Below are 18,677 nucleotides of genomic sequence, written 5' to 3' on the forward strand. Positions count from 1 at the left end.
AGATGGTCCATTTTAGTTATATAGGGTGGGGGAGGAGCTGATGTTTTCCTTTGTGGAAGTCTTGATCTGAAAATGTAAAATGTGTGCTTAATGTTCTCTTAATTTTTATTCTTATGGAGTTGTAATTTTTTTCCAAAGCTTACTCTGAACACTTCAGAAATTTCAGAAGCTGTTGTTTTCAAGTTAAAGTAATATTAGAAACCTAGTGGATATTTGGTTTGCAGTCAATCTTCTGTTGCTAAGGTTTCTTTTTGTCATTAAAGAGAATAATGTTTATTCCTGTTTTACTCAAAAAAAAAAAAATAGACAGTAATCCTAGTTAGAGAAGCAAGGGGAATTTTACCATCTGTATAGGTCTAAAATCAAGCAGACCTTCAGTTTGAGACTAGTTAAATAGGGCAAATATTACTAAAACAATCTTTGTGTATGCCCTCAAGTACTGGTAATTTGGAAACAGTATGGAATACCATGACATTCTAGGAAAGCAGAAGAAAAAGCTAATTCTTTGGAAATTGTAACAGATTTTGATCAAAACGAAGTAGTTTTCAGATTTGTCCAGTTGACTTTAGGGTACAGAAACACTTGCACCTCTGTGTGTATATCAAGATGAGACTTGTTGAATAGCCCTGACTGAATCTTTAATTCTTGTCTGTGTTGCATTGGTTAATATATGTCCTGAGTTATTGGATGCTTTAGAAAACATTTCCCTTCTGTCATCTATAACCTTTTAGATTTCTGCATATTACTTATTTAGACTCCTGCTTTTTAAAATACACAGTAAAAGTTATCGTGGATTTAATTTCTTTTAATAAAGAAGGAAAGGCCTATATGTACATAGTTTTATAAAAAGGAAAAGAACCTTATTTCTTCCTTCTTCATAGAAGGAAGACTTAAGGATGGTGAGTTGTAGCATGATTATTTTTGTTTTAGTCTCCAGAAAATCCATCAAAGATGCTCTTCCCCTATAAGGTGCTCAAAGCCCTGGATCCAGAAATCTATCGTAATGTAGAATTTGATGTTTGGTTGGACAGCAGAAAAGGTAATGAAATAACAGGATATTTTTGAATCCTGGCAGATCTAGGAGAACAATTTTGCAAATTCTTTTTAAATAAGAGATGTTTTCAAACCATGGTTATAAAAAACACGTTTATATGTTTATATGGTACTTTTAGCCTACTCAATACATGATTTAAGTCCAAAGGAGGAAGCAAATAGGGATAGAATTGGTGAGGGATCTTTTAGAGTGTGATGTTCATCAGGGACTTCAACTTTGCAAAGACTCTGTCTTTAGATAACTTTAAGAGTACCAGAATTGTAAGTGGATATAAGTTCCACTTAAGTTTAATATGTTAAGATGGATGATAGATGACTAGGTCAAGTGTTAGCAAACTGTGACATGTGAGTCAAATCCAATCTGCTACCTGTTTTTTTATGGTCCATGAACTAAGAATGGTTTTCTATTTTTAAGTGGCAGGGAAAAATTAAAAGAACAATATGTTGTGACACATGAAAATTATATTCAATTCTCAGTGACCATAAGGTTTTATGACAGATTTAAATAGTTGCAACAGAGTCTGTATGGCCTACATTCTTTAAAATATTTATCATCTAGCTTTTTACAGAGAAAATTTGCCAACCCTTGAAATAGGTAATTGTTTCTCTCTCCTTATAACTAAGTTGATCAAATTACGTCTTAAAGTTCTGCCATCAGTGTAGCCTTTAATGTTTCGTATTCAACTCCTTGGACCTTGGTGGTGAGCCTAGGTATGGTTAATAATCTAGAATGAGATTAATACCTTGTAGAACACAATAAATGGCTAAAAATACAGTTGACCCTTGAACAACATGAAGGTTAGGGTCACTGATCCTCCAAGCGGTTGAAAATCCAGATATAATTTGTAATCTGCCCTCAGTATTCCCAATTCCTCTGTATCCACAGTTCCACATCCTCAGATTCAACCAACCTCAGTATTTGTAGTACTATTGAAAAAAATCTACATATGAGTGGATCCCTGCAGTTCAAACCCATGTTGTTCAGGGGAAAACTGTATTGCTTTGAAGCAGCTGCATAGTCTTTCTTTTTCTTTTTTTTTTTATTTTCTTAAAAAAAATTGAAGTGTTACTTTCAAATTGAACCTTATTGGTGTATGACTAATTCTAAGATTACAACCTCTAAGTTTCCACTTATTTGTGTCTTATAGCACAGAACTATTCTGGCAAATCTCCTTAAATTAACCACAGTAATAACCTGTTAAGAGTGATGGAGAGACCTTTCAGGACAGTGGTCCCCCACCTTTTTGTCACTAGGGACTGATTTCATGGAAGACAGTTTTTCCATGGACCGGGAGGGGAATGGTTTTGGGATGGTTCAAGCATGTTACATGTATTGTGCACTTTATTTTTATTATTACATCAGCTCCACCTCAGATCATCAGGCATTAGATCCCGGAGGTTGGGGAACCCTGCTTCAGGACATTTTCCCTACAGATTTTAGATTATAGGGGTTGGTAGCATTGTCAAAAACACTGTGGTAAAAACAAATTAGAAAATGAACTGTTGTAAAATAGGAAAGGAACCAGTTCAGTTGAGCTTGAATCTTCATTTTCTTTTAATAGAACTTCAAAAATCTGATTATATGGAGTATGCTGGGAGACAGTACTATTTGGGAGACAAATGTCAGGTTAGTTTCTTCTTTAAAGAATCAGTAATTTGCTTTTCTGAGATTGTGGTTTTAGTCATTAATATGTGATTAACAAAACTAATTAATGTTTATGTTAGGTTTTAATTACAAACTTGTGATTATATGTGAAGTGTAAAGCTTTTTCAGCTTGTGCTGCCTCCATTGAACTGGACTGGCAGTGTTTATTATCAGCTGCTTTAATAAGTAGATACTGAACTCCATTTCAGGAGAAGAAGTATTTTTGCTTAGCAAAAGCCAGATCTGCTGATAGACTCAAGACTAGATGTGTTCTTACTGTCTCTTCCCCTCTTTCAGGTTCGCTTGGAATCAGGTGGAAGATATTATAATGCTCATATTCAGGAAGTTGGAAATGAAAACAGTTCAGTAACAGTCTTCATTGAAGAGCTGGCAGAAAAGTAAGAATATAATAATTTGTTGAATTAACTAAAATCTTTGGCTCTTGATGCCTTTTTATAGTCTTAAATTGAGAATTACCAGGATGCTAGTAAGAGAACAAAGTTATATCTGGCCTAAGATGACTTATTTTGAATTGTAAAAGCATGTGATGAAGTATGAAATTTCAGTAAGTCTATGCATAAGTTTTGAAATCCTAGGTAATAGCCAACTTATTAGAAATATTAAGAACAACAAAATTCTGATATAAATTTATACTAATTTGAAAGCTAGTTTGCTAACTGAGCCTCTGCCAATATCAAATTAGGCTAGTCCATTCGTTCTCAAACTTTAACATACCCCAGAATTACATGGAGAGTTTGTTAAAATTCAGATTGATGAGCTCTGTCCCCAAAGTTTGATTTAGTAAGTTTGTGATGGGGTCCAAGACTTTGAACTTGTAAAAAGTTTCCAGGTGATACTAATGCTGTTGGTACACTTTGAGAACCATTAAACTAGGCTGTGCTGCCCTAACAACCAGACTCTCAGCAAACTTAGAGTTCATTTCTTTCTCATTTAGCATGTTTATAGTAGGTCAACAAAGGGGCCCAGGTTGACAAGGGCTCTATCCAGACATATACTGCCATGATCACAGGCAGGTGGAAAATGAAAACATGACAAACCATGTGCTGACTTTTAAAGCATATGCTCACATTTTACTGGCCAAAATACGTTACATAATTAAGCCTAAAGTCAGTGGGGTGAGAAAATATAATCCTTCTCCAAGGAGAGGCAACAATTATTTGTAAACTAGTCTACCACAATCTTTCCTACTTAATGTGATATGTGCTATAAACAGCTATGAATTTATACAAACTGCTCTTAGTTTTCTAATGTACAAAGAAAACTTCAATAAGGAGGCTAGGGGTTACAGGTTTAAGTAGAAAACACTTGAAAATGAAGCAGGAGGGATGTGTATAAAATGAGAATTGACTGTTTTGCAGTGGCTTCATGTTGTTATCTCTACCTTTAAGGCATGTTGTTCCACTAGTTGACTTAAAACCAGTTACCCAAGTGACACCTGTTCCTGCCTGGAATGCTATGCCCAGTAGGAAAGGAAGAAGTTACCAGAAAATTTCTGGGGGCTATATCCCAGAAATAGGTTTGTATACTGAAAGTTTTATTATTTTCCTCTTCTTGTACTTATCTAAATTGCACTTATTTTTAAAGCTGTAACTCAAGTCTTATCCTGGTTTAGAGTTCCTCCTTTGACACTACTGAAGTTTTGGGATGGATAATACTTTGTTGCAGGGAGCTGTCCTATGCATTGTAGGATGCTTGGCAGCATCCCTGGCCTCAACTCACTATATGCCAGCAGCATTCTTCTCCAAGTTATGACAACCAAAAATGTCTCCAGACATTGCCAAATGTGCCACAAGGAGGAAAGGGGCAAAACCGTCCCTGGGTGAGAACTACTGTGTAGGTGACTTTGTTTAGCTTAAGCTGGGGTGGACTTTAAGCTCTAAAACCTGAAAAGATTTCTCAAAGAACTAGGAAAGCATCTCATGGAAGCAACCAGAGATATTAATAGGCATAATTTCTTGGATAATAGTAACATAGGAAATGGAATGACTAACTGTTTCGAAGACAAAAGTTGCCTGTACTAAAGATGGTGCTGAGATGTCCATCGATACAGAAGTTACTTGTTCGTTTTGCCCTTCCAAAAGGAACACCTAGTACATCCTTTTTTTTTTTTTTTTTTCTAGTACATCCTTTGAAAATACAGAAATTTCTTCCCCTGTATTCATATGGATTTCCTAGAAAAACATCTGAGTGTTCTAGACATTTGTGGGATACCTTGGACCTTTTGCTTTGGTTATGAAGCTTATTGCTTACTGCTTTGTTTTCTTGAAAGCTATGTCAGAGATGGACATGAAGCAACGGAAGAAGATGTTCAAGAAAGTTAGAGGGAAAGAGGTTTATATGACTATGGCTTACAGCAGGGCAGAACCCCTTCTCCCACCCAGGCTTCAGCACAGTATGCATTATGGGCATGGCCCTCCAATGCACTACTCACAGACAGCTGGCAATGTTATGTCTAATGAACATTTTCATCCTCAACATTCATCTCAGAGACAAGGTCGGGGATATGGGATGCCCAGGTAGGTCTTAACTAACTTTGAAGATAATGTACGTCTCTGTTTAGACATTGGAAATAATTCCTGGGCAGAATTACGGTAGAACTTAGAAATATCTTAATAGTTTAAATTTCTCTTATAATCTCTACCTGAAGGGACATAGAGAATGGAAATGATGTATACTTAAATTCTTGGCAAACTTATGGAAGACTCGTATTCTCACAGTCTAGGAGAATATGAAGCAGTTGCTAGAAGATAGAATGCCATCAGGCTGAGAGTGCCATGTATATGGCACTGAATCTATCAATAATGAATAGGCCGATCTGTAATGGAAAAGAATAGGAAAAAAGAATGTATGTGTGTGTGTGTGTGTATATGTATATATATATATATGTATATATATATATATAACTGAATCACTTTACAGCAGGAATTAATACAACATTGTAAATCAGCTATACTTCAATTAAAAACAATGGATAGGCCTAATGCCAGTAGTGAGGAAAGCAAAGCTCTTTCTATTTGATTGTTTTTAGACAGATATGTTAATTCTATTTAACTACAAAGACTGACTGCTCAAGCACTAGTAAATAAGAGTTCTGTTTTTTCCCCCGTTATTCTTAGGGATTCTTCTCGCTTTATAAACAGGCACAACATGGCAGGCCCTAAAGTCGGTTTTTACCCTGGTCCGGGTAAAAGGTGCTGCCAGAGCTATGACAACTTCTATAGATCTCGGTAAGTGAACTTTAAATGTGGAAGGTTAGAGAAAATGAGTGAGTCTGACTTTATTGCTATGCAATAAATATATGGACTAATATTTTTAAAGTGTCAACATAGAGGCGTTTGAACTAGTATTTAGAAATTTAGAAACAAGTTAGTATCATATTTTATCTTTTTATCCCCTTCTCATTCTGCAAACTTAAGTTCCTTTAGACGTAGTCACCGCCAGATGCATTGTATGAATAAGGAGTGCCAGTTTAGCTTTGCTCCAGAAATGCCCAGGGGCTTGGAAGAAACCATTACTTTTTATGAAGTTGAAGAAGGGGATGAAACTGCTTATCCAGCTTTACCTGTAAGTAGTTCAAAGTTTTACTCACAAAGCTACTTATTTTTTTCTCTTTTATTTTTTTTAAGTAAAGGTAATGTGGATAAATTTTAGCTACTTTGCAAATTACCAAATAAAGCCCTTCCTGGAAAACATGAGTTTTCATCTTAGAACTTTTAAAAATTAGGGGAATTTTTTAAGCTGTCCTTACAGAAGAGGCGTAGAGGTGGACTTGCCTATATAAGTATGGGCTAAATTTTTCTGTTTTCTTGATCATTACTTCCTCACATATTTTTGATTCTCAAGTACATTTAAAATATTTGTAGCTTTTTCTCTGACTATATAGGGACATTGTGTTTGTGTGTATCTCTTTGGTACAGAATCATGGAGGGCCCTCTACAATGGTTCCTGCTTCTTCGAGATACTGTGTTGCAAGGCGAGGACATAGCTCAGGCAAACAGCCTTTGAATTCAGAGGAGGGTGATGGCCAGAGTGACAGTGGTGAGTCAGTTACAGTTCAGTATTTTTTTAAAAAGATGATTCTTGTGGTATGAGCACAACAGGGCTAAAGTTTTGGTTTGGAAAGGGTCCCCCTCCGTTCTGGCAGCTCATTTTGAAAGTTATCAGTTCTTGTTATCAGAGCTTGCTAGATTTTGAAGATGTCTTGATATTTTTCAGAAAGACAGACTTCTATTTCTGTAAAGCCACTACATTGTTAAAATGTTCAGTTCTCTGATAGGTCTTCAGTGAGTTTTGATTTGGTGAGATTTCAGTATTGGAAATATCTATTCTTTGTTAGTAAGCAACTGTTCATGTTGTCCATACCATTTGTATAATTATTTTAGATTTTCCTGTGATTGTTATTTTACAAGACTGCTATGAAATAATTTCTTTTCCTGAAGAAATATATTTGATCTATAAACATTACTATTCATTGAGTTCTAATGGCCATATACTGTACTAAGCAATTATATTTAAAATTTAATATAATACTTTGTCCCTCTGAGGAATGTGTATCTTTGTTTTATATATGAGGAAACTGAGATTCAGAGGGAAAATGACATAGCCAAAATCAGATACTTGGTAAATGGCAGAGATTTAATTACTTATAACAGCTTTACTTAGATGTAACTTACACATTTGTACACTTTACCTAACATGTACAATTCAGTGTTTAAAGTGTAAATGGTGGCTTTTAGTATAGTCATGAAGTTGCATGCTGCTACTGCTAAGTCGCTTCAGTCGTGTCCGACTCTGTGCAACCCCAGAGATGGCAGCCTACCAGGCTCCCAAGAACACTGGAGTGGGTTGCCGTTTCCTTCTCCAATGCATGAAAGTGAAAAGTGAAAGTGAAGTCGCTCAGTCGTGTCCGACTCCTAGTGACCCCATGGACTGCAGCCCACCAGGCTCCTCCATCCATGGGATTTTCCAGGCAAGAGTACTGGAGTGGGTTGCCATTGCCTTCTCTGACATGAAGTTGCATACATCATCACAGTCAATTTTAGAAAAAGAAACCCTGTACCCATTAGTGGCCTTCCCTAGTGGCTCAACTGTTAAAGAATCCACCTACAGTGCAGGAGACCTGGGTTCGATCCCTGGGTTGGAAAGATCCCTTGGAGAAAGGAAAGGCTACCCACTCCAGTATTTTGGCCTGGAGAATTCCATGGACTGTATAGTCCATGGGGTCCAAAGTGTCGGACATGACTGAATGACTTTCACTTCACTAGTGGCTCAAACAGTAGAGGATCTGCCTGTGATGCAGGAGACCTGGGTTCAGTTCTTGGGTTGGGAAGATCCCCTGGAGAAGGGACTGGAAACCCACTCCAGTATTCTTGCCTGGAGAATTCCATGGACAGAGGAGCCTGAGAGGCCACAGCCTAGGGAGTCATAAAGAGTCAGACACGACCGAGCGACTAACACTTTTACCTATTAGTGGTCAGTCCCCATTATCCCCCCAGCATCCCCTTCCCTGCCACCAGTCATAGGTAGCCATCAGTCTGCTTTCTGTCTTAATGGATTTGCCTGTTCTGGATATTTCATATAAAAGGATTCATGCAATATGTGGTCCTTTGTGACTGGCAGAGATCAGTTTTGAACTTGGTTTTATCTGACTCACACTGTTAATAGTTGTTAGGAGTGCCTTGCATTGTGAAATGTGCTTTTTTTTTTATTAACTTTTTCTGTAAAATGATATACGCCTACTGAAACACTTCTGGAGGAATTGGGTGGATTAAGGAGGTATGAGGTGTTCTGAATGATTTGACTTACTGGTCAGCGTCTTTTCTTGTTATATTCTTCTTGCTGCTATTTATGATGAAGAAAATAGATATTTTAAAGAATTTAATGACAACATATCTAGCCCAAGAATGATCTTTGAAGAATTTGTACATGCATATGTATGCCTGTGCTTATGTATGCGTATTTCTGGCTCTTTTACTCAGGATGACCCTTTGTCTATTTCTTTTAGCGTGGTGGGTACCTTCAGATGTACTGTTCACCTATAGTGGCATATTTAGAGTAACCAAGTATTTTTTCTCACCTTAAATCCTGTTTTCTGGAGGAGCTGCCTGCATATGTATTTGATAAGTGACATGTTTAAGAATCAAATCCACTTTTGACCTTTGTGGTTTTATTTGGTGGAAAGCAGTCCAACTGAAGGTTGATTTTCTCTGAATTTCAATGATATAGCAGTCTTACAGAAAAGTACTTCAGTCCTCTAAGCAATCTTCTGACAACAAACTGATTTTCAAGGTATTATATACCTGTATCAGGCTGAAAAACAGATGAGGTATGACATATTCCTTTAACGTTCACCTAAGCAACCTATTGGTTATTTTAGTCACATTACTTTATAATCACCATTTCCTATATGTCGAGCATCATACTATGTTCTTTTCACCCCACTATGAGCTAGGTACTATTATCCCTGTTTTACAATGAAGAAATGAAGACACAGAAATTAAATAACCTGCCTAAAGTGATACAGTTATTCAAGATTCAAATCTAGACAGTCCTAACTCCAGAGCCAGTGAAGTTAATCACCATAATCTACTGCCAGAATTGGACAGAGCTGGGTTTTTCACGTCTGCCTGAACTTTTAAGAACCAAGGGAACTTTCAAAGGAGAAATTTGTGCTGTTTATAGCCAGTCTGACTAATATCTGTTGACTAGTATGAAAGCTTTAAATCACTTATTTCAAGAATGTGTACATTTTAGTTTTGAACATGTACCCACAAAACTTGAGAAAAAGCAAGTGCTGGCCATCGGATACTGCTGAGCAAAAAGCTCTACATAAATGCACTTTTTCTGTCTTTTTTTCCTAGGGGGATATCATGAAGATTATATTTATCCTTCAGGTCAGTGAGATCTGATATTCATTATTTATAAAATTTCAAACTATAAAATAATGCTCATTATTGTACTTTGGTTATATCTTCTAGAACCAGACTATGACACTTCAGGTGTTTATAGCACAGCTGAATCTACTGCAAACTTGGTAGGTATTTAATTATAATCTCAAACACATATAGCTCCTGTGTACTAGAGCACTGTTCTAGGAGCTATGCACTTAAATGTGTTTAAGTCAGAATAGTCCTATGAGGTATTAGGGTATCATTCTGATTTTGTAGATGAAGAAATTGAGACCCAGAAATTAGCTCATCTAAGATCACATTTTTCTAGAAATTATCCTAGATGTTCCTAATATGTGTTGATACAAGAGGAAATTTGAACATTGGCAGTGATTTTTTTAGAGGATTTTGTCATGGGTCATTAATCTCAGGTACTTAATTTAGCAAAAGTTTATTTCTGCTACTTGCGTAGTGGAGGGCTCAGGAGGGCTCTGCTTAGGGGCTTAGGCTGATGGAAGCTCCATTCATGATTGGTAAGACAGGAAACAAAAGGTAGTGAATGGTGCACTGGCTCTTACAGCTTCCATGTGGAGGTGACACGTATTACTTTTCCATTTCTTTAAATTGGACTGAGCATATTTCCCTTGAGACTCTTAACTTCTCTGTGCCTGGAAGTCAAAAACTTGGAAATATTTTAATAGCACTAAGGATTACAACATTTAACGAAACTCCCTCACACAGACCAATTACTTCCTTCCACCTCAAAGGAGGCAACCTTAAAATCTCCTTCAGTGTGATTAAACTCAGAGCCCAAGGTTTCTGAAAAATGTGTAGTACTCTTTGTATTGGGTCCAGATGTGGTTCCTCTTGATCTGGAGGCCTAAAACCAAAGATACAAAGTTATTTACCCCCTACATACCCAATTTACAATGGTATAGCAGGGACTAAAAACTTGCAATTGAAATTCCCATCGGATCCAGGGAGAATGGGAGAAACAGTTACTGGCCTGTAGCATTTCTGACATCATGCTGGACAGACATTTTGAGGGCCCCCATCCTGGGCATTGGGACTGTTGCCTGGAAAAGCTCCCTGGTTAATTCTTTACTGGGGCTCTTGATTATGCCACAGCCCTTCCTTGGCCATGTTTGAAGTAGGCATTGGAGAATAATCCTTGTTGACAGCTGAGCAGCTTCCCCACACTGCTTCTTACTCATAGGAAATTGAGAGCCCAAGGCTGGTTTTTAATCTCAATTGGATAGTTTTAGTTCTGCTCATGGTTTCTTTGGCTGTGTGATTGATTTATTGTACAGCTTCTCTGATTCCTTCCTGTTAGTTTCATGTGCCAGTAGCCATACTGACATTAGATTTGCTATAATTCTTTGAATTCTTATTCCTTTCATGACTCAGTGGGTAAAGAATACACCTACAATGCAGGAGACACAGGTTCTACGCTGGGTTGGGAAGATTCCCCTAGAGGAGGAAATGGCAACCCACTCCAGTATTCTTGCCTGGAAAATCCCATGGACAGAGGAACCTGATGGACTACAGTACATGGGTCACAAAGAGTCAGACACAGCTGAGTGATGAAGACACACATTCCTTCACATTCTTATCCCTGTTTCTCTACTTGAGTGCAAATACCTTGAGCTTATCAATCACTGATAGAAGAGTCATAACCTTTGAATACTTTTCCCATGAGCCATTTTGTCCAAGTGCAAGGACTAACTGGATGTTATATCCTTAATTGTACTCCTGGTTTGAGATACCTTAGTGCAGTCATATTTTAGATTTGAGTCTTGCTTCAAGGCCAGCTTTTAACTTCTCTTTGTTGTTCAAAATATTTATCAATTTTATCTTGTACAGTTTTGATTTGAAGCAGTTACCTCTTCAAACCCTAAAAGTCCCAGTATTCAAGGATTCTATTCCCTTTCATTACTGCCTAAAAACTACTTTTCCTTACACATTTTAAAATACCTTGCTAAAATCTGCCAGCAGTAATCAAAACACAAAATTAATGTTCTGTTTCCTAAACCTCCTCCCTTAAGAGCTACAAGTTCATAATCTTCTCTAAGTCAAGTTTCTGTTACAGCAGCACCCTAATTTTAGTTACCAGTTACTGTTTTGGTCAAGCTAAGTTATGCTGTGGCAGCACTCCCCCCAAATCTCAGCAGCTTAACACAGTTGTTCTTGCTAATTTTATAGGTCCAGTGCATGTTGGTAGCAGGCTTTTGTTCATCAGAGTCACTCAAGAACCCAAGCTGATGGACCATGTACTTTCATAGTCATCTTGCAGAGCTGAAGATAAGGAAATTAAACACTGGGTATCAATATTTCTGCTCATATGTCATTGTCCAAACCACAAGGCCATACCTAACTAGATGAGGCCAGGAAGAGCAACATACCCATGTACCTAGGAGGAGAATTGGAATATCTGTGAAGAAGTTGAATGACTACCTTCTGTTCTCTGTGATTAATTTAAACTTTGATAGCTTCATGTACTTAATTTTTGTTTTTACTGTTTAGGCAGTACATCTTAGGAAGGTAAAGAAAACTGTAATATATAATTCTCTTCCCATTATTTCTCCTTCCCTTCCTTTGTCCCTGCTAGAGAAATAGTTTTTCCCTTCCCTCTGTCATTACTATTCTCAGTATCACATGCTTTTTATACCATTTCTTGAAATAGCCACCCAAGTTGAAAAGGCAAGTGAAAAATCTCACCTTCAGGAATGACAGTAGACATTTTCTTTTTGTCTCTTTAATTTCATTTGTTACATCTTCCTTTTTGTTCTGAACTTACTTTATCATACATCCCCAGTAGATTTCAATCTCTTCATGATGTGTTCTGCTCCCAAGCCCCAGTCACCAAGTTTCTAAGTAATTTTCCACAGCATTCTGAGAGGAGAGGACCTCTGCAGGACTTAAAGATTTCCAGGCACAGACTCTTCTTCTAACCACAGCATTTATTTTTCTTACTTTCACGCCTAAGTCTCACCTAAATCCTTCTCTAGAATTGTTTGGAATTCACACTGGGCCTTCTGAGCCAGGGCTGAGTTCACTTTTTGGCAGGTATTTGGTTTGCACTTGGGGCTTCCCGAGACCAGAGTTTGATCCCTGGGTCGGGAAGATCCCCTGGAGAAAGGAATGGCAGCCCATTCAGTATTCTTGCCTGGAGAATTCTGAGGATTAGGGGAGCCTGGCCGGCTACAGTCTATGGGGTGGCAAAGAATTGGACATAACTGAGTTACTAACACTTTCACTTTGTGCTGTACTTGAAACCAAACTTTTGAAATGTTCACTCTTTAGGTTGACATTAAGTTGTGCTTGTCTTTGTCACTTTGTGGTTCCTCTTGGTTTCTCTAATTACTTCCCCTGATTTCTTCTGTGTTCTTACTATGAGTACCAGTTTCTGCTGCTAGTTTATTTTCCTGTCATGACAATCTGTCATGCATAATCCTGAGTGCTTTAAAATCATTTTTGCTTTCACAAAGACAAGGTCTTGAACCAAAGGAGAATGATGTTTGGGTTATACTACATCCTGCTTGTAGGATGCATCTGACCAGTTATCCACCCTTGTTCCTAGCTGTATCTTTAGATGGACATCTTTCTTTTAGCAACACTGTTCCTGGTGCTAGTGATTTTGAGGTTTTTATGGCAAGAGAAGACACTGAGAAAGTGTTTAAATTACAGTCCTCCATTACATTTTAGTATCTGCATTGCGACTAGACTTGGATATGATCAAGATTTCTACAGTAGGAAATATTAGGTTAGTGCAAAAGTAATTGCGGTTTTTGTGTTGTTGAAATTTGCCTTTGTACTGGAATACATTCTTAAATAAATCTGGTTGTGTTATACATTATTTTAATGTGCATTTCTCAGTTTTTTTTTTTTTTTTGCTAATGACTTGTTATGTACAGTTTATTTTTCATTTTAGACTGTGGAAATGATGTTAGACAAAAAGTAAATTTGAGTGATTTTCTTATTCGAGTTCAAAATGGATTGTAAAGCAGCAGAGACAACTTGCAACAACAATGAATTTGACCCAGGAACTGCTAAGGAGCATACAGTGCAGTGGTGGTTCAACAAGTTTTGCAAAGTAGTTGGGAGCCTTCAAGATGAGGAGTATAGTGGCCGGCCATCGGAAGTTGACAAGAACCAATTGAGAGCAATCATTGAAGCTGATCCTCTTAAAACAATCCAAGAAGCTGCTGAAGAACTCCATGTCAACCATTCTGTGGTCATTTGGCATTTGAAGCAAATTGGAAAGGTGAAAAAGCTTGATAAGTGGGTGCTTTGTGAGCTGATCTGAAATTAAAAAAAAATCATTGGAAGTGTCATCTTCTCTTACTCTGTCCAACAACAGCAAACCATTTCTTGATTGGATTGTGATATGTAATGAAAAGTGGATTTTATACAACTGGCGATGACCAGCTCAGTGGTTGGAACAATAAGAAACTCCAAAGCACTCCCCAAAGCCAAACTTGCACCAAGAAAAGGTCATGGTCACTGTTTGGTGGTCTGCTGCCAGTCTGACACACTATAATTTTATGAATCCCTGCAAAACCATTACATCTGAGAAGTATGCTCAGAAAATCAATGAGATACACTGCAAACTGCAATGCCTGCAGCTGGCATCAGTCAACAGAAAGGGCTGCATTCTCCATGACAGTGCCCAACCACATGTTGCACAACCAGCACTTAAAAAGATGAATGAATTGGGCTATGAAGCTTTACCTCATCTCCCATACTCACCTGACCTCTTGCTGACTGACTACCACTTCTTCAAGCATATTGACATTTTGCAGGGAAAACACTTGCACAACCAGTAGGATGCAGAAAGTGTTTTCCAGAGTTTGTCAAATCCCAAAGCACAGGTTTTTACACTAAAAGAATAAGCAAGCTTATGTCTCATTGGCAAAAATGTGTTGATTGTAATGGTTCCTATTTTTATTAATAAAGATGTGTTTGAGCGTACTTACAATGATTTAAAATTCACAGCCTGAAACCGCAGTTACATCTGCACCAACCTAATAGAACAGTCACCTTAGTCAGGCACTACAGTGATGCCTTTTGGAGTGTTATCATAGTAGTCACTTCCAAATCTGAATACTTTTAGGACAGATCAGTTTCACTTAATTTTAGGAGATATTAAAACAAAGCAGATCTTTTATTGGTGTATTGTTTAATTTCTTGATTTCCCCGTATTTGTATTTGTGTATTCATTAAAGTCTCTTCAGGCTAGAAGACCATGTTCTATGCCTCCTCAGGACACAGTTACCTCGTACAACTACCCCCAGAAGGTAATCTTTTTTTACTTTGCAGTTAGTTGAAGTGGCCTGAGCAGGGGAAAATGAATTTTTTCTTTTTGTTCTCTTTTCCCTTCATCATACTTCAAAGAAGCTGCTTATATTCATATTTTAAGTATTCTTGTACTTCCTGGTACCTGGCACAGTATTTAGTAAATTTATTAACAAATTTATTGATCATCTACTGTTCCAGACACTTTTCTACGTGCTGACACTAAGCTATTCATAGTCTATCTACTCTGAACCTCTTATATAATGAATAAGTTAATGTCAGTTACCTGTCAAGTCCGTGTCATTTCCTGAAAATTAAAATGTAAAGCTTTCCTATAGAATGGGGAGCTGGCATCAAAAAGGTAGCTGAAACCATAGGAGTTAGTATGATCATCCTGGGAAAAGGAAGAGATTGAGAAGAACTTCTAGAACAGAGCCTGTGTATCACCATTTAAAAAATGGGTAGAGAAGGAATAGCCAAGGAGGGAGGAAAGCAGGAGAATGTATTATGGAAGTCCAGGAAGAAAATATTTCAATGAATAGTTGTGTCAGTTGCTGCCAAGCGGTCAAGCAACATAAGGACTAAAAAGAGTCTACTATCACTTGTTGTCATGGAAATCACTGTGACTTTGAATATAATTTCTGAGAACCAGAGAGGGTAGCAAACACATTGCAATGGGTAATAAGAAAATGGAGACTGCAAGTAAGGATGGTATTCATGAAGAAGAAGCTATTATCATTTATTGAACATCTCTCTGTGCACAGCCCTGTATTGGGTGCTGTGGCCTAATCAGAAAAGCAAATTGCAGTCTTATGAAGTTTTTTTTAAAAAAGGAAAGAACACTTTTTTTAAGTGTTTTTGTATGGGGAAATATATATGCATGTTAAAAATGCAGTGTAAATTTCTGGATAATATTCAAGAAACCCAGAGGTTACTTGTTTGTTAAGAGAGGAGCTAAGCAGATAGAAGACAAGGGTTGGAGGGAAATTTTTCATTGTATATACACGTTTATACTTGGTTTTTGAATAATAATAATGTATTACCTTTCCAGAAAAATATTAAAAATGTAAAGCTCTCAAAGTAATCTGGGATCTTCTAAAAGAAATAACCTTCCTATATTAGGTTTACATGAAGATTGACTTCTTGGTGTTATCAGAATACTATTTCCTGAAATTTAGGATCAGATAAGAGACTAATATTATTTGAGAAACCAAACTTAGAGTTCTAAAATTTCTTCCACACTTACAGGTGATGGTAAATTCTGCAGCAGTTGCAGCTTCCTGTGCCAATAATGTTCCAGCTCCAGTCTTACCTAACTGTGCAGCCGCTAATCAAGCTAGTAGTACCACTTCAGTTTCCTCACAGAATGCTATACAGCCTCTATTTGTATCTCCACCTACACAAGGCAGGCCAGGTAGGTTATTAGTGGTTGCTTACTTTGGAAACCTCTTTTTCTATTCATGGACATGCACATACAGCAATTCTAGTGATTGGATAAAATTACTTGAATCTCCAGTATTAAGTTTGTTTAACCTACTAATAATGTATGTTCTATAGTTGAATCCATGAGATTTGAGAGGGTTTGAATTTTTTTTCTTGTAAATTTGACTTTGATATGATTTCATAGCTATCATTTTGCTACCCCATTGAAAATTTAGAGGACTTGTACTAGTTTTTCAAATTTTGAGTTGTTTTATTATGCTAAAATTAAGCTAGAGGTGTTTCACACTCTTACAGAATGAAAAGTTTGGCTCTAGAACTTAAGAGATCTAGGTTAGAATCTTGGTTTTACAACTTACCAGCTATGTAACTTTAGAGAAGTTATTGAATCTTTCTTACCTGTAAACTTGGAGGTACTCATAGTACCAGTTTATGAAGTTGTCAAAATTTCATTGAGTTAATATAGTTTAAAATTCTCAAAATTCTGGGAAAGTGCTGGCAACCACAGCATAGCTTTTCAGTCTGTGTCACCAAATAAAAATGGAAATAGCAAAATCAGAACCCATTGGACAATGCTTAACAACAAAACTAGGTGACAAGGTCTGCCCATGAGCCTTAAAATTTAAGCAGGTAGGGGACAAACCACCAAGCATGAGACCTGCATGCTGTCAGGGTCTATATGGGAGCAAGAAGACGGAAGCACTGGGGATGTTGTCTGATGAACCTGAGAACAGAAGAACCCTGAAAGAGCTAATAAGAATTCACTGAAAAGTGGGGCAGCCAATTTGGAAGGAGCAGCTAAGACTGGGAAGGGATTTGACCTCTCCAATACTCGGTGAGTGCTTTGGGTACACAGTAAAGGGACTGAAGGGCTTTGGAACAGTTTGGCCGCTAAGAACTCTCAAAACTGACCTTGGCAGGACTACCTTTTGGGATAGTATTCCTCACTGGGGAGAAACTCCTGGGAGTAGAATCAGAACTGATGAAGATAGGGAAAAGAGCAGGTCCAGACTGAAGTTGTGAAGAACAGAGCCAAGGAATACTAGAAAGTAGTCATATTTTAAGCGCTATATAAAAAGCAGTTGAGAGCCATATGAAGTTAGAAGAGCTTTCTTGTATTCCATCTCCTTCCAGAGTCTGTGAAAAATAATTTCACATAAAAATTAATGAAAGGAAAGCCCTACGTAAACATATACAGAGGTGTTTTAAGGGAAAATGATGATATCCCTGTAGACAGTAAAAAGCATGTCATAAATGTGTACACTAACAGAACTTTTTCAAAATGAGATAAAGACATTAATAAAATAATACAAAATATTAAAACATAATAAATCAGGATTAGAAAATTCAGAGGAGGTGAAAGAACTCAGAAAAGTATTAGAAATGGAAGAAAGTCATTTTGGTAGTGAAGACTAAACTACAAAAAACATGACCGAGTATATACAATAGATAATGCTTTAAGAGAAAGATGTAAAAGGGGGTAAATCTAAAATGAAAAAACAATGAAGAGAAAGACTCAAAAGTGACATATTGAAGTTAGGCAAAGGATATCCAGCACTGATAGAAGTTCTGAAGAAGAAAACCAACGTAAGGGAAAAGAGTACTAAAATTTACAATTCAGAAAATTTTCCTGACTTAAAAAAAACTTCAGAAACACATACTGAAACAGCACTCAGCATAACTGAGAATACTGAGGCAGAACAACCAACACCAGCATATTCTAGTAAAACAACTGGACTTAAAGAAAGTGCTTTGTTTATCTATGGAGTATAAAGGAAATAAAATGATAAAAGAGCCTATGGAGTATAAAGGAAATAAAATGATAATCATCCAACTTTGACAGCAGTGCTTCAGCTAGAAGAAAATGGAGTGACATTTAATGAAAGGATACGTGAACCAAAGATTTTATATCCAACCAAACATTTTCAGGCTTAAAGGGTAATATATAAGAATTCAGATAATATTGTTCTCATGAGTACTTCTTGAAAAATCTACTAAAGATACGCTTTCAAGCAAGGTAATCACTAGCCACATAGGACACTTTAATAATTACTATTAAGTAAAATAAATCTTCTGTTGCTCAGTCACACTAACCACATACCAAGTGCTCGAAGCCACATGTGGCTAGTGCACTGTATTGGACAGTGCAGATACAGAATATTTCTGTCAAGGAAAGTTGTATTGGATGGACAAAGTATTGAAGAATGAATTTTGACTTTTAGACCACCAAAACAGAGACATCAACATAAGACTTGATTGTGAATATTAAATATGTATTTACACAAAATAAAGGCTGAGAGGTTGATGATACACTATGTAAAAGCCTTATGTTTGAA

At 37.0% G+C, this 18,677-nt stretch overlaps 1 protein-coding gene across 9 annotated transcripts in view; it reads left to right on the forward strand.

Annotated features, from left to right (window-relative positions):
- Positions 1-18,677, forward strand: part of LOC109555228 (UDP-N-acetylglucosamine transferase subunit ALG13-like) — a 73,027-nt gene that overhangs the window by 35,350 nt on the left and 19,000 nt on the right. For 6 of the 9 annotated variants that reach the window (XM_070783712.1, XM_070783715.1, XM_070783713.1 and 3 more), the window contains 12 exons: positions 931-1,039; positions 2,616-2,680; positions 2,996-3,096; positions 4,108-4,235; positions 4,989-5,235; positions 5,836-5,946; positions 6,136-6,283; positions 6,637-6,757; positions 9,580-9,612; positions 9,697-9,752; positions 14,832-14,903; positions 16,150-16,315. In XM_070783712.1, the coding sequence (XP_070639813.1) occupies positions 931-1,039; positions 2,616-2,680; positions 2,996-3,096; positions 4,108-4,235; positions 4,989-5,235; positions 5,836-5,946; positions 6,136-6,283; positions 6,637-6,757; positions 9,580-9,612; positions 9,697-9,752; positions 14,832-14,903; positions 16,150-16,315 (1,357 nt within the window). Of the gene's footprint in view, positions 1-930; positions 1,040-2,615; positions 2,681-2,995; positions 3,097-4,107; positions 4,236-4,988; positions 5,236-5,835; positions 5,947-6,135; positions 6,284-6,636; positions 6,758-9,579; positions 9,613-9,696; positions 9,753-13,591; positions 14,578-14,831; positions 14,904-16,149; positions 16,316-18,677 lie in introns of those variants that run through there. The other 3 variants (XM_070783714.1, XM_070783716.1, XM_070783719.1) reach the window with 3 other exon arrangements.

Source organism: Bos indicus, chromosome X (genome assembly GCF_029378745.1).
Source record: "Bos indicus isolate NIAB-ARS_2022 breed Sahiwal x Tharparkar chromosome X, NIAB-ARS_B.indTharparkar_mat_pri_1.0, whole genome shotgun sequence".
Taxonomy (NCBI): Eukaryota; Metazoa; Chordata; class Mammalia; order Artiodactyla; family Bovidae; genus Bos; species Bos indicus.